At 33.9% G+C, this 15,184-nt stretch overlaps 2 protein-coding genes across 4 annotated transcripts; both read left to right on the forward strand.

Annotated features, from left to right (window-relative positions):
- Positions 1–238: 238 nt before the first annotated feature.
- On the forward strand, positions 239–4,240 carry LOC129371922 (zinc finger protein 567-like). Its single transcript, XM_055048800.1, has 2 exons — positions 239–462; positions 1,777–4,240. The coding sequence occupies exons 1-2, from the start codon at positions 261–263 to the stop codon at positions 2,868–2,870; spliced, it is 1,296 nt and encodes a 431-aa protein (XP_054904775.1). The 5' UTR covers positions 239–260; the 3' UTR covers positions 2,871–4,240.
- A 1,117-nt stretch (positions 4,241–5,357) lies between these two features.
- On the forward strand, positions 5,358–9,230 carry LOC129371920 (gastrula zinc finger protein XlCGF57.1-like). 3 transcript variants are annotated; one of them, XM_055048795.1, is made up of 2 exons: positions 5,358–5,619; positions 6,999–9,230. In XM_055048795.1, exons 1-2 carry the CDS (start codon positions 5,616–5,618, stop codon positions 8,534–8,536), a joined length of 1,542 nt encoding a protein of 513 aa, XP_054904770.1. In that variant the 5' UTR covers positions 5,358–5,615; the 3' UTR covers positions 8,537–9,230. The 3 variants fall into 3 exon arrangements, with proteins under 3 accessions (XP_054904770.1, XP_054904771.1, XP_054904773.1); XM_055048796.1 differs by having other exon boundaries at positions 5,358–5,608; XM_055048798.1 differs by having other exon boundaries at positions 5,358–5,577.
- The last annotated feature ends 5,954 nt before the right edge of the window (positions 9,231–15,184 follow it).

A 15,184-nucleotide genomic window follows, 5' to 3' on the forward strand; every position in this document is an offset into this window, starting at 1 on the left:
ACTTGTGTCTTGCCCTACAAAATTAAAATGTCTTTATCTTGAGTGCAATTAATTTAAACTGACTCACCTATTCAAATTATAGCTAAATGTCGCCTGCTGCAGTTTTTATTTTCTATATGTCGGTTTTAGAATAAAAAATATCAAAGTGATTTCGAGTTCTTTTCAGCAGGTGGCGCTGATGAGTAAAAGCGCCCTTTCCTGACGTCCAGCACACAACGAAGAAGAATTTTCGGCCCCTTTAGCAGAGTTAGCAGTGCGACATGTCTTTTGATGTCTCTGCAGCAGCTATGGCTCTGTTTCAGTCTCTGAGAGATTTTATCAGGGAGCGACTGGCCGCTGCAGCTGAAGAAATATTCACAGAGTTTGATAAAACCATCGTCCAGTACGAGGAGCAGCTGGACCGCCAACGTAAACTTCTTGACGTCAGCTGGAAACCCCAAGTAACCCTGCAGAGAATAAGAGGTACTGATGTTCTGTTGCTCCGAGACGTGCAAATAAGTACAGTAGGGCAGAACTTAACGCTAAAACGATTACTTCAGAAGCTGAATGGAAACACGAAGGTGAAAGGAATCTGAATTTCAGGTTAATGACTTGATCAAGGTGATCATTTTATGATGGCGGTGGTTTGCTATTTCGTCCTTTTGCCATTTCACTTTGTTTTTTGTTTTTGTTTTTTTTTCTGGGCCAAAGATAAAATATTGCGGCACACTGTCTGCGTTCACGTTAGAAATTAAAACATACTTCTGAGACGTTTATTGACATGTTAATATAACCTCAAATGTTTAATGATGTATTTATTTCTAATACCCTGAACCGTCCTAGCAATTGACGTTTTAGTTCTTACTTTCTGTTTTAATTTACGAGTTCAGCTGTTATAGTTATTGCTCTAAAAGTTGTACTTCTATTTATTGCGAAATCTGTGCAGGTCAAACAGTCACAAAATTTATACTATTGTTCAAAGAAAGTTTTTTTTTTGCCAAACATTTCCTGTTGGCATAAGAAATGCATAATCCCCAAAGCTCACTCAAATAAATGTTTAAATTTGATGAGACATTTTGAAATTGTAGTCTTATTAAAATGGTAAGATCAATATGTGTTCCTATTGTTTTGAAGGAAAAATCCCTGTTATCACAGATTCATTTCACTTTACCTCAATTTCATATCTATCTGTTCATTCTGTTAGTTCTGCTCTTATTGTTACAAACTGATTCCTTTTAGGAAAGCAGTGCAAGATTTCTCAAAATTGTTCAAAATGTGGCATCAAAATTGTCCGTGCAATATCATAATGTGTCCTGGTCTATCTGTCATCCCTCTGTGATGGAGAGAGCAGAAATGGACAGTGCTGACTTTAAAGCTTTGCCTAAAAGATAAGATCAGCTTCATGAAAGTATCAACCAATCTCTCAAAGTTAATAAAATTGGTGCACTCCTAAATTCAAGGAATCCTTTTGTTTTGTGGTCATGGGCCACTTCAAATCATTCTGAGGGCTACAAAAAAAAAAAACTCTCACCTTTCAGGGTCACACTTTGAACCTAGGGGTCAATTCTTTCCAAAAACATCTTTAATTGAATGAAGTTTATGGAACTATTGTTTTGTGGCTCTTGTTTTCATTTGATCTCATACCCATTCAATCTGCAATCCTGTAGCTATTGTGATTCACTTTGGTCAGTCGAGGTTGTTGTTAATAAAAAAATAAATAAAAATAACTTTGAGATTTAAAAAAAAAGTGCTGTTATATTTGCATTATTAAACATGTTTATCTTTCTTCCTGTTTAGATGTTGAACAGCAGGTGGAGAAGGGAATTGATCTTAACCAGAGTTTCTGCAGCAAGGAGAGATGCAGAAGTTTGGACCAAGAGGAAGCAGAAGTTCCACAGATAAAATACAAGCAGAAAGAACTACCTCTCTGGCAGAAAGAGCATGAGGAAGTCCTGGAATCTCTACAAATAAAGGATGAACATGAGGAAACAGAATCTATACAGATAAAGGATGAACATGACAAATACTGCAGTAGTCTGGAGGAAGAGCTTGAAATCAAGCAGGAGACGGATACCTTTGTTATAACTCCTCCTTATGAAAGAGATAATCGGGAACCAGATCCAAGCAGCCACCGGCTTCAAAAGAACCAATACGATGAAAGAATTGATTATGAGAACTCTGAATTAAATAGAGATAAAGAACTGAAACAAAATAAGAGGTATCAAAAAACTGGAGGTAGACGCGACAACGTAGGTACCAAAAAAGTAAAAGAACAGAAGAATAAACACACAAATGAGAACCTGTGCTCTTGTAATGTTTGTGATAAAGTTTTAGCTCGAAGTTATTTGTCTGAACACATGAGAATTCACACAGGAGAGAAGCTTTTCTTATGTACAGTTTGTGGAAAAAGTTTTCGGCAGCAAAATCATTTGACTGTACACATGAGAACTCACACAGGGGAGAAGCCTTTCCCCTGTGTGATTTGTGGAAAAAGCTTCACCCTGCAAATGGTCTTGACGAAACATATAAGAACTCACACAGGTGAGAAGCCTTTCTCCTGTCTAACTTGTGGAAAAAGTTTCAGGCATAGTGGGACATTATCTCAGCACACGAGAATCCACACAGGGGAGAAGCCTTTCCCATGTTCAACCTGTGGAAAGCGTTTTAGTGATAAGAGAAATTTATCTCGACACATCAGAACTCACACAGATGAGAGGCCTTTCTCGTGTCCAACTTGTGGAAAAAACTTTCGTCAAGGAGGTCATTTGACTGTGCATATGAGAACTCATGCAGTTAAAAAGTTGTACTTGTGTGAAATTTGTGGCGCTTGTTTCACTCAGAGTGTCGACTTGACAGATCACATGAAAACTCACAAAGGTAAGAAGGTGTAATCTTGTAGCATTCTCAAACAGTGAAGTGATTTTTTTTTACTGGTCTTCAAAGTATCTGTATAGTCATGCAATGCATGTTTGTTTGATCTTCATGTGGGTTAAGGTCTGACATTTGCTGACATGTCGACATATTTGTACATAATGGATCTTGACAGAAGTTGACTAACACACGGTTCTGAGAACTTTCTAGATATGAACATTTAGCTCAGTCCATTTGTACAATCATATGTCTTGTTCAAAAGCAGTTGGGTCACAAACCAGCCAAGATGAGCTCCTCTCCAAGTTGCCTCTGGTTTTTTGTAAAACTCCAAATCAATCCAGAAAAGTTTTATTTATTTTAATGTGCCCAGTTGCACCATTTGAAGTGAAAGGTTCAACTGTAAACCTAGACATAGCAAGCTAAATGTTTTGCACACATCTTTGTTAGCTGTGGAATTTCCTACACACATTACCGATGTACTTTATCTCTGACCACACAAACAAAAACACGTATGCCTCTGTCAAAGGTGTGATGGAGAAATTTTGTGGAAAAACTCATGCTGCAACATACTTTGAAATCAGTAACTTCCATCCATCCATCCATTTTCTGATTACCCTTGTCCCTAACGGGGTCGGGAGGTGCTGGTGCCTATCTCCAGCTGCGTTCCGGGCGAGAGGCGGGGTACACCCTGGACAGGTCGCCTGTCTGTCGCAGAAATCAGTAACTTCCCTTGCCTATTCTCTTCTGCTCCGAGTAGGCTACTACTTTCTTATTTTAAAATGATTTTTTTGGCTGTGCTGTCCTTTTATAGTAAGTTTGTTGTGTTAGAGGGACAAGACATATAGGAAAGATCAACAGGCCAGGAATTGAACCTATGACAGCCACGTTGAGGACTGAGGCCTCCGTACATGGGTTCTGCTTTTGCATGCTGTACTTCAACCAAGTCAGTTGTTTTATATATAGCATGAATTTGTAAATAGTTTTTATGTCACTGTTATACATTGCTCTGTCTTTAAAGAGACTTTAAACTGTCTCCTGACTTTACCCTGTACATATTATTCACAGTATGTCTCGGGATAATGGAAAACAAATGAGTTTATTGTAGCATTAGGTCTTTGAGTAAAGAGATGATCTCTCCAGCTTTCAGGCCAAATCCACCTCTAAATAAGCACTTGCACAGATGGTCACGCTGAAATCAAAAAGCGTTTTTTAAAGGACTATGTCTGTCAAACCACTCTGGGAGGAAGAGGGATTAATCCAATGTGTAACAGTGGAAGGAAGGTCTCATTGATCTGATAACAAAAGGGAACAATTTGTCTCAAAGCATAATGTGTGTAAAACTCACTGTGAATGTACAAAAAGTAAAATAAAATCCTAAACTACGACCATATGTTCACTTAGTTAGAGTCTGTTGTTCTTTCCAGTACAACAATAAATGAATAAACATTTATGAAGACAAGTGGACTAACAAGTTTACATTCTGGCATTTTGTCAGAATTCTCCAAGCCAAAAAGCTTATTTGGAGCTCTAATCTGATCTTTTTATGAGCTTTTGATATTGTGGCTCTCATGCATGGTATAAAATCAGGTGATTTTCACCTGATATTGCTTAGCAATGAATTTTTCAAAAAGTGTCACAATATGAATGTTAGCTCTGTGGGAGAAACTAAAACTTAACAAATGTATTATTCCATAGCTGTTTTGCTTCCTATCTTATTAAATTTTGTACAAATGGCTCATTATAAAAGAAAACATGTTTTACTTGCAGTGTCCTGCTCAGTTCATTTCCATCAGTTGCTTGAATAGTAACTGAATAGCAGTTGATAATCACTTATGCACTTTATGTAAAATAAAGATGTTTGCACTGTGTTTTGGGAAAATAAATAGATGTTTTCATTGTTGGTGCATTCTTTCTACTTTTCTTTAAGAACATAAAGGCATAGTAGTTTTTCCTCATTCATCTGCTTGGTTTCTGCACCCGAGGTCCTCCATTATGTTTCTAACAATATTTCAATCTCTCAGTCCAGTTGACTTCAGTTACAAGCTATGCTGGAACACAAAAACTGAGCAGCTTTGCACATCTGTCATAAAGTGTTAGAAAGTGTATAAAACTTTATATATAAAGTTCTATAAGTTTTTAAACACACCAAAATTATAAGAACAGGAAGTGTTCAGGTGGTGTGCAGATGTGTCCTCAGTCATGGTCTGTGTGCTCCAAAAATGTAATATTCAACATAAATCATGTCAGTCCATAATTTTAATTCATCCAGTACATTGAAGAGAGTCGTGAACTTACACAGCCACTCATGTATAGTAGGAAAATTTAACAAGAATTAGGTGTGTGTCTGTTAAAATACACCTTCACTTTTTATTTATTTTTTTGCCTTCTCTCGATTTACTTGTTATTTTACCCACTAGGTGTCAGTACTGAGTAAGAAACGTGCGCTACTAACCTTCATCAAACCAAGAAGAAGACTTTTCTTGTTTTGTTTTTTTCTTTTTGGTTTGTTTGGTGGGGTTAGCAGCGGTAGCTTCGCTATGTTGCGTGAGCTGAATAAGGCTTTGCTAAGACCACCTTCGGAGTTAGCCTGGGTCGGTTGTGTTTGCGTTAGCATGGCGGTCTGAACGCGGTCCATCCTGCAACTCACAACAGGATCACCCACCGACCCGAACAGACTTCATCCAAACAGGAGAGTCACCTGGACTGGGTTCCCCCGTGGAAAATAAGGTACAGAGCGACCGAACAGCTCTGTAAACGGGTACGTAATGGGTACGTAAATTTAACTCCGCTGTCTTTGTTGTCGTCGTCCTTAAAGCCGAGTGAAACCGCCGCAGTCAGCGGGTCGGAGAAAGACTCTTTATCAATTACTATAGCTGTCAGCTTTACGCAAGGTGTCCGTTTCGGCGACGTCCCTGTTGTGTTGATATGCGTGTCCCTGTTAGTTGAGCTCTGCGCCGTTATTACGGTTGACATGCTTTCTGGTTAGACCATAATAAAGTTTGTTTGACTTTACTGTATGACACCCACCTGTCAGATTCTTTTCTTTTCTTTTCTAGCTCAATTTGAAATTTGGGCATGTATTAAAGAAATTCTTTCATCAGAGAAATAAAAAAAAAACAACAGCTGGAAGAGGGATATATATATATATATATATATATATATATATATATATATATATATATATATATATATATATATATATATATATATATAAATTATATGGACCATTAATATATATATATTAATGGTCCAAGTAAAGTTAAGATTGAGACATCACTTTGCATATATGCAAGGAACAATAGCACAGGAAAAAGTCTTGTTAAATGAGGTATGGCCTCTTGATCTGTGCTTTCATGTAGATCTGATGACTGAATAAAATGAGCCCACCATGTTGCTCAGATGATAAAATACAGTCTTTACCTCTTTTACACTCAAAGTGTCAAACTACATCCTCAATTTCTTTACCTTTTCCTTTTTGTAATTTATGACAATAATCAATTTCCAAAGTCAAATTCTGTGATGAGCTGTACAATGTTTGTGATCCAATTGATTAAATAATAACACCCGCATAGACCTTTTTCCAGTGTTATAATGTGGTATAATACTGTCATTCTGAAGCAGAGCCAGTTGATACAGAAATAAAGACAGCGGTGCCATCACTGGACAGCAAAGTGAAACAACCCAAATAGAGTTTGGTGTGGGATGCAAAATCCACTTTATGTGATTCTGTTCAGAAATATCGACAAGGTCCTTAAGTTTCCCCTTAAGCCGTTTGCCTCATTCAATCGTGCTGCATGGTGAAGCACTTCTCAACCATTCACAGCTGCTTACAGGAGTGCTTCAACAAAAAGGTAGCTGAATTGGAAGCAAGACTGAGCAGAATGTCACCCTCACTACTGATTCAGCAAATTAAAAACGTATCATTTCATGTCATGAAACAAAAACGGTCATTTATCAATTAATCATTAGTCGATTGGAAAGATCAGTCAACTTTAGATTAACTCATTAATTGAAAATTTGCATCTCTAATTTTAGGGATTATACTTTCTAATGCATCTCTAGTTGCATGAAATCACAAAAGTGAGTTTTTATTTCTTTATGCTGTTATTAATTAATCAGCCTGTTTTCTTTTTCTTTTGTTTGTTTAGAGTTCCCAGAGCTTTGTGGCTCAAAGAAAGTGGATGTTCTCACTGACCAAACATGGATTCAGGAGAAAAATTCCAGTTTGGGTCAAAAAGACGCTCAATGGATGAAGGACGACCAGGACGAATTTGAACAAGTGCAGATAAAGGTTGAACAGGAGGAACCAGAACAAGTGCGGGTAATGGATGATGAGAAAGAAGGAGAACCTCCACAGATAAATTGTGAAAAGAAAGTACTACAAGTTCTTTTAATAAGTGAGAATGAGGGAGAACCAGAACTTCTCCTAGTTAAAAAGGAAATGGAGGAATCAGAACTTCCACAGATAAAGGATGAACAGGAGGAACTCTGTCTCAGTCTTGAGAAAGAACAGCTTAAACTAAAGCAGGAGACTGATTTCATCCCAGTAACTCCTACGTATACGGAAAGGGAACATAGGCAACCAGAAGTAAACCGGGTCCAATTGCATATCCAAAACCAGGAAAAGAAAGATTACACTGACCCAGGATCAAGTGGTGTGAGTGGTGAGTGTCAGAAAATCCGAGATGATGATGATAACACAGACAAATCAAGTGTCAAAAAACACAAGAATGAGAATTTTTCTTTCTGTAAACTTTGTGGCAAAGTTTTAAGCCGGAATTATTTAAGTGAACACATGAGAATTCACACAGGTGAGAAACCGTTCTCATGTTTGACCTGTGGAAAGAAATTTGTTAAAAAAAGTAATTTAATAGTTCATTTCAGAACCCATTCAGGTGAGAAACTTTTCTCATGTTTGACCTGTGGCAAGAGTTTCGGCTCAAGTGGAAATTTATTTCGGCACTTGAAAACACACACAGGTCAGAAGCTTTTCCCATGTACTACCTGTGGAAAAAGTTTTAGAGAAAGAGAAACTTTATCACATCACATGAGAATTCACACAGGTGAGAAGCCCTTCTCATGTCTTACCTGTGGAAAAAGTTTCAGATTGAGAGGAAGTTTATTTCGACACTTAAAAACTCACACAGGCCAGAAGCTTTTTTCTTGTACCACCTGTGGAAAAAAGTTCAGAGAAAGACAAACATTATCTCAGCACATAAAAACTCACACAGGTGAGAAGCCTTTCTCGTGTACGACTTGTGGAAAATGTTTCAGGCAAAAAGAAACTTTATCTCGGCATATGAGAACTCATACTGGTGAGAAGCCATTCTCATGTTTGATCTGTGGAGAAAGTTTTAGGCAAAAAGGAGCTTTATCAGGGCACATGAGAATTCACACAGGTGAGAAGCCTTTCTCGTGTGCCATCTGTGGACAAAGCTTTAGCCAAAAAGAAACTTTATCTCGACACATGAGAACTCATACAGGTGAGAAGCCTTTCTCATGTGGGACCTGTGGAGAAAGTTTTAGGCAACGCGCAGCTTTATCTCGGCATAGTAGAACTCACACAGGTGAGAAACCGTTCTCCTGTGTGACATGTGGGAAAGGTTTCAGCCTGAAGGGAGGTTTGTCTCGGCACTTAAAAACTCATTCAGGTGAGAAGCCCATCTCATGTTTGAACTCTGCCTAGGTGTTTTTTTTAAATCTGCTCAATGAGCACACATTTCAGTCAGAAATTGTTTGTGCTTGTAAATCAAACTGCATAGTTGTGAATTATGATGGAGTATTAATTCCAGACTAACACTTTTTCACTATGAAGTCACGATTTAAATTATATATGAATTGTAAAGTTCTGAGAAACAAAGCTTCTATGGTCTTATCAAGCTCTGTATAGAAGCAAGACCATGCGGTTCGTTCTGCAAAATCATTATATTTATATATTTTGAAATTGATTATTTTATTCTGGTGTGTCAAAAGATTTAGTATTTCTTTTGCAAAACCAATACTAAAGTTAAACTTCACAAGAAGCTAATTTTAACTACATTACTACTTCCCCCCCTAATTTTCAACATTATAGTGTTAGTGTTGTTATTGTCTTATTATGTCTCTTTTCTCATTAAAGTAATTTTATTCTTGTAAGCACCTACTTTAATTACATGACTTTTTTCATATTTTTACTTTATTTTCATCACTTAGAAAAAATACTAGTCTGGCTTCAATACTCCATGGTAGTGAATTGAATTTTGTAACCCAAAATGTAAAGGTTGAACATTTATGCTTTGTGCATATGTAGATGGAAATGTGTGTAAGTAAAATATCTGTTATATAAATTCTGGACTTTTAAGTTAAAATGTGTAGTTTTAAATAAATTTTGCCACCTTGTAAATCAAAATGTCTGAAATTTTATTTTATTTGAATTTAAAAAAAAGATTTGTACAGTAGAAAAACAGTAAAATTCTCTAAAATAATTCAGTTTTTTTTTTTTTTTTTTTTTTTTTTTTTTTGCAAAAGTACAAAAGTCTTTTAACAACTAAAATGGTGTTGAACTGCTCTTAAGTTCCCATGAAATTGAATCTGCTAGTATAAATTTAGACCAATATTTTCTCCCTTTGATTTGATTGGTTAATCCAATCAGATTACAGAAGGGTTTGGTTGCCAGCATATTGACGGTCTAACGAAGTGGGTCGGAAGTCATAACTCCACGCTAAAACTTTTGATGATATAATTCTTCTCCTTCGCTCCAAATATCCAGTTTTTACTCGTGCGATTAGTTTGAAGTTGTATCCTTCAGCTTTAAAGTATATATTTAAACTCCAATATTGTCATTTTACAAATTATAAATGGCTGAATTAATTTTTGAATTGAATGTCAACATATTTATCAACAGCATCAACAAAATTATACATTTTCACCTTTATTCATGAATGTCAGACATGAATGAAAAATGTTAAAATTGCTTGGAAACCTCCTGCTTTCACTCAACTTTGAATGTGGTGTGTGTGCCTCTGAGGTTTCTTTTACCTTTGGAAGAATGCTTAAATTAATTTTTACTGTTACAACAAAACATCACAGGAGCTCTAAAATTGGCACATAGGGCAGGGCTCCTCCTCTATGCTTTATGTTTTCCCCTGTTGAACTCAGGTGTGCCGCGTCGCTTGACAGCAAAGGCAAATAAATGACAGGTTGAGAAACAGACTTGGTCAAGTTACTTTGAAGTAGTTATTAGTTTCTAATAACAAATGACTTCCCAGAAAATTAATCCAGATCCTTTATTAATTTTGCTTTACTAAATGTAATTACTTATTTTCAAAAGTAATTACTTGGTTTTCAAAAATCACTGCATAACCTGAGTATGCTATAAACCATAACCTGAGTATGCTATAAACCAATACCTTTCAGCCTATACTCTTTCTGCATATTGGGTCATATAAAATGTAATCAAATGAAAGTGCCTCATTTTTAAACTTGATTTGATTTGCATCTCTAAAAATTAGATGAAAACAGTTTCTGAGTTGAAGACATAGATTTTTAATGAGCGCACATTCCAGTCATAAATAGTTTATATATATGAAGAGAAACCAAATCTGCAGCACATGAAGACAAATCAAATCTGCAGCACTTAAACGTGAACTCTCTGTTGTATCTTTTCATATATATATAAATAAAGTCAATATTACAAGAGTCATAGTATTACCTTAGTAAAGTCGTAGTATTACGGGGAATGAATTGATAATACAACGACTTCTTCTGGTTATGACTTTATTCTCCTAGTATTATTTGTGACAATAGTCTTGTTATAGTCATAGACGTAACAAATTCAAAACTAGAAAATTCCTGAAGAAATTTAACCGGGGCCTGCCAAAGTGTGCCCGTCGATTTGGACCCAGCGTTCTGATGCTAAACATTAGCATCCATGCTCAAGAAAGCTGCAATGTCATTATTGGGGCCTGTGGAGGCAGGCCCCAATAATAAAGAGGCGTTCTATTGGGTGTAGATTAATAGGTGCCTGCCATGCAATGCATGGAGGCAGTGACTCCAAGCACGATTTTAATTACATGTAATTAAAATCGTTCTTTTAATTACATGTAATTAAAATCGTGCTTTTAATTACATGTAATTAAAATCGTTCTTTTAATTACAAGTAATTAAAATCGTTCTTTTAATTACATGTAATTAAAATCGTGCTTTTAATTAAAATCGTTCTTTTAATTACATGTAATTAAAATGTAATTAAAATCGTTCTTTTAATTACAAGTAATTAAAATCGTGCTTTAATTACATGTAATTAAAATCGTGCTTTTAATTACATGTAATTAAAATCGTGCTTTAATTACATGTAAGTAAAATCGTGCTTTTAATTACATGTAATTAAAATCGTGCTTTTAATTACATGTAATTAAAATCGTTCTTTTAATTACATTTTAATTACATGTAATTAAAATCATTCTTTTAATTACATGTAATTAAAATCGTGCTTTTAATTACATGTAATTAAAATCGTGCTTTTAATTACATGTAATTAAAATCGTGCTTTTAATTACATGTAATTAAAATCGTGCTTTTAATTACATTTTAATTACATGTAATTAAAATCGTGCTTTAATTACATTTTAATTACATGTAATTAAAATCGTTCTTTTAATTACATGTAATTAAAATCGTTCTTTTAATTACATGTAATTAAAATCGTTCTTTTAATTACATGTAATTAAAATCGTGCTTTTAATTACATGTAATTAAAATGTAATTAAAATTGTTCTTTTAATTACATGTAATTAAAATCGTTCTTTTAATTACATGTAATTAAAATCGTGCTTTTAATTACATGTAATTAAAATCGTGCTTTTAATTACATGTAATTAAAATCGTTCTTTTAATTACATGTAATTAAAATCGTGCTTTTAATTACATGTAATTAAAATCGTGCTTTTACTTACATGTAATTAAAATCGTGCTTTTAATTACATTTTAATTACATGTAATTAAAATCGTGCTTTTAATTACATGTAATTAAAATCGTGCTTTAATTACATGTAATTAAAATCGTGCTTTTAATTACATGTAATTAAAATGGTGCTTTTAATTTCATGTAATTAAAATCGTGCTTTTAATTACATTTTAATTACATGTAATGAAAATCGTTTTTAATTACATTTTAATTACATGTAATTAAAATCGTTCTTTTAATTACATGTAATTAAAATCGTTCTTTTAATTACATGTAATTAAAATCGTGCTTTTAATTACATGTAATTAAAATCGTGCTTTTAATTACATGTATTTAAAGTCGTGCTTTTAATTACATGTAATTAAAATCGTGCTTTTAATTACATGTAATTAAAATCGTGCTTTTAATTACATGTGATTAAAATCGTTCTTTTAATTACGTGTAATTAAAATCGTGCTTTTAATTACATGTAATTAAAATCGTGCTTTTAATTACATGTAATTAAAATCGTGCTTTTAATTACATGTAATTAAAATCGTTCTTGTAATTACATTTTAATTACATGTAATTAAAATCGTGCTTTTAATTACATGTAATTAAAATCGTTCTTTTAATTACATGTAATTAAAATCGTGCTTTTAATTACATGTAATTAAAATCGTTCTTTTAATTACATGTAATTAAAATCGTTCTTTAATTACATGTAATTAAAATCGTTCTTTTAATTACATGTAATTAAAATCGTGTTTTAATTACATGTAATTAAAATCGTGCTTTTACTTACATGTAATTAAAATCGTTCTTTTGATTACATGTAATTAAAATCGTGCTTTTAATTACATGTATTTAAAAGCGTTCTTTTAATTACATGTAATTAAAATCGTTCTTTTAATTACATGTAATTAAAATTGTGCTTTTAATTACATGTAATTAAAATCGTTCTTTTAATTACATGTAATTAAAATCGTTCTTTTAATTGCATGTAATTAAAATCGTGCATTAATTACATGTAATTAAAATCGTTCTTTAATTACATGTAATTAAAATCGTTCTTTTAATTACATGTAATTAAAATCGTTCTTTTAATTACATGTAATTAAAATCGTGCTTTTACTTACATGTAATTAAAATCGTGCTTTTAATTACATGTAATTAAAATCGTGCTTTTACTTACATGTAATTAAAATTGTGCTTTTAATTACATGTAATTAAAATCGTTCTTTTAATTACATGTAATTAAAATCGTGCTTTTAATTACATGTAATTAAAATTGTGCTTTTAATTACATGTAATTAAAATCGTGCTTTTAATTACATGTAATTAAAATCGTTCTTTTAATTACATGTTAATTAAAATTGTTCTTTTAATTACATGAAATTCTTTTATTTTTTTGATTGCATGTAATTATTTTTTATTCTTTTAATTGCATGTAATTTCAATATGCTTCTCAAACAGAAGGGTCAAAGAGGAACAGACTGCAATAGATTGCATCAGAGTGAATTACCGAATTTTTAGTAAAACAAACACCAAATAGAATATTTTTTCATTTACAAAATACCTTGATTTAACCAGGAACATGTACATTCAGAAGAAGCCATTATTGCAGGAGAGAAGCTAAAGATGCTGCAACACAAGTACAATAAAGTTATTATATGAAGCATTTTACTGAAACGGCTATTGTTACAGATCCTCTATATGATGAAAAAAGAAACAGTACACATTGGAGACAATCTATTATTGCAGAGTTTAATGATGTCAACCTAAAAATGTTTTAAAAGATAGAATAAAGTCACCTTTAAAATATTATGACACTAATCTATGAATCTGCACAGAATTATATAATTAGAAGAAATATCCGTTTTTCCACAGAATTATTGTGTTTCACAGAGGCAGTTAATACCAAATACATGTAGTTGATTGTGAACAGGAACTTGTCTATCTATGATCAATGTAATGGTCCGACCAGCAAACTCAAGGACAAACGCATATATAAAAAATAACTATTTAATTTTTCAAAAGAGCTTAACAAAAGATGTTTTTACAACAAATCTCAAAAAGAAATTTAAGAAAAATGGGCCCAAAAACAATCAACTCAACCAACTCAACAAACAAAAACTAACTGACTCTTCTCAATGAACGCACAGGGGAATTTATATACAAAGGCTAGCCTACACACACACACAAGGAGGGGCGGGGGAGAAAACAAAAACAATCAATACAAAACATAAATAACAATTCAAATCACAACTAACACCGTAAATATTATAACAATAGAGCGAGAGGAGGAGTCTTCCACATCAAATTCCCTGCTTCCCGCAGCCTGATGGTTCGTTCCAATTACTGGTTTGAGACAATCAAGTCCTCCCAGCCAGTCCTTCAACTCAACCAAAAACAAAATAGTTAATATTCTAAATAAACCAAGCATTTACTAAAATGTGTGCACCCAATGTAGTAAACAACTTAATACCAAAAACCCACACCAAAGAAAAAGTGATATTACCAATATAAATATTATCAATATACTAGAAGATTCCTGAAGAAATTTAACCGGGGCCTGCCAAAGTGTGCCCGTCGATTTGGACCCAGCGTTCTGATGCTAAACATTAGCATCCATGCTAAAGAAAGCATGACTTACTGCCTTCAGTATACTAAACATGGGTAATAAGTAAGGGAAATAGCTAATACTTCACTTAAAGTAAAAGGCTAATGCTAATGCTCTGCCTTGCTGTGCAAGGCAGAGCCCTAACCTGAGTGAAGAAGATTATGCAGGATAATCGTCTTGCACTGCCTATGGCAGTGCACTAGTGGGGAACAATAAAATGCTAATGTTTGTGATGTTAATGCTCTGCCTTGCTGCGCAAGGCAGAGCCCTAACCGGAGGGAAAAAGATCATGCAAGCTAATATCATTGCAGTGCCTGTGGCGCTGCATTAGCCACAAACAAATCTTAAGGCTTTATTTTGAAGTTTCATTGAGTTTGAGATTGGCAATTTTAAATTGCCAATCTAATCCCATGTGTAACAGTGATTGGATTAAATAACACATATAATGGTCAAAAGAGCACTTACTTGATGGAAAAATTGTCAAGGCTTTATTTTGAAAATTTTTAAAAGCTTAATTTAAAATTGCCACAGTAATTCCATGTGTAACAATAGTTGGTTAAAATGAGTTAGGCCCAAAACACAGGCAGTTCTAAAGTCCAGCTTTTTCCTCTGAGTTCTGCCATAGTTAGAACTACAGTGATGTGTTTTTTGTAGTCCTAAATCAGCTGGCCCTGCTGTGTTCCGTTGCTATGGTAATGGATCCTCTGCAGGCTGTGAGTCAGACAGGGGGAGACATAATTCTATCAGTTTGAGGCAGCCATTTTCACTAAAATAGGCATGAGCCAGAA

The sequence above is a fragment of the Poeciliopsis prolifica genome, unplaced genomic scaffold (genome assembly GCF_027474105.1).
Source record: "Poeciliopsis prolifica strain line A6 unplaced genomic scaffold, Auburn_PproV2 SCAFFOLD028, whole genome shotgun sequence".
NCBI classification, from domain to species: domain Eukaryota; kingdom Metazoa; phylum Chordata; class Actinopteri; order Cyprinodontiformes; family Poeciliidae; genus Poeciliopsis; species Poeciliopsis prolifica.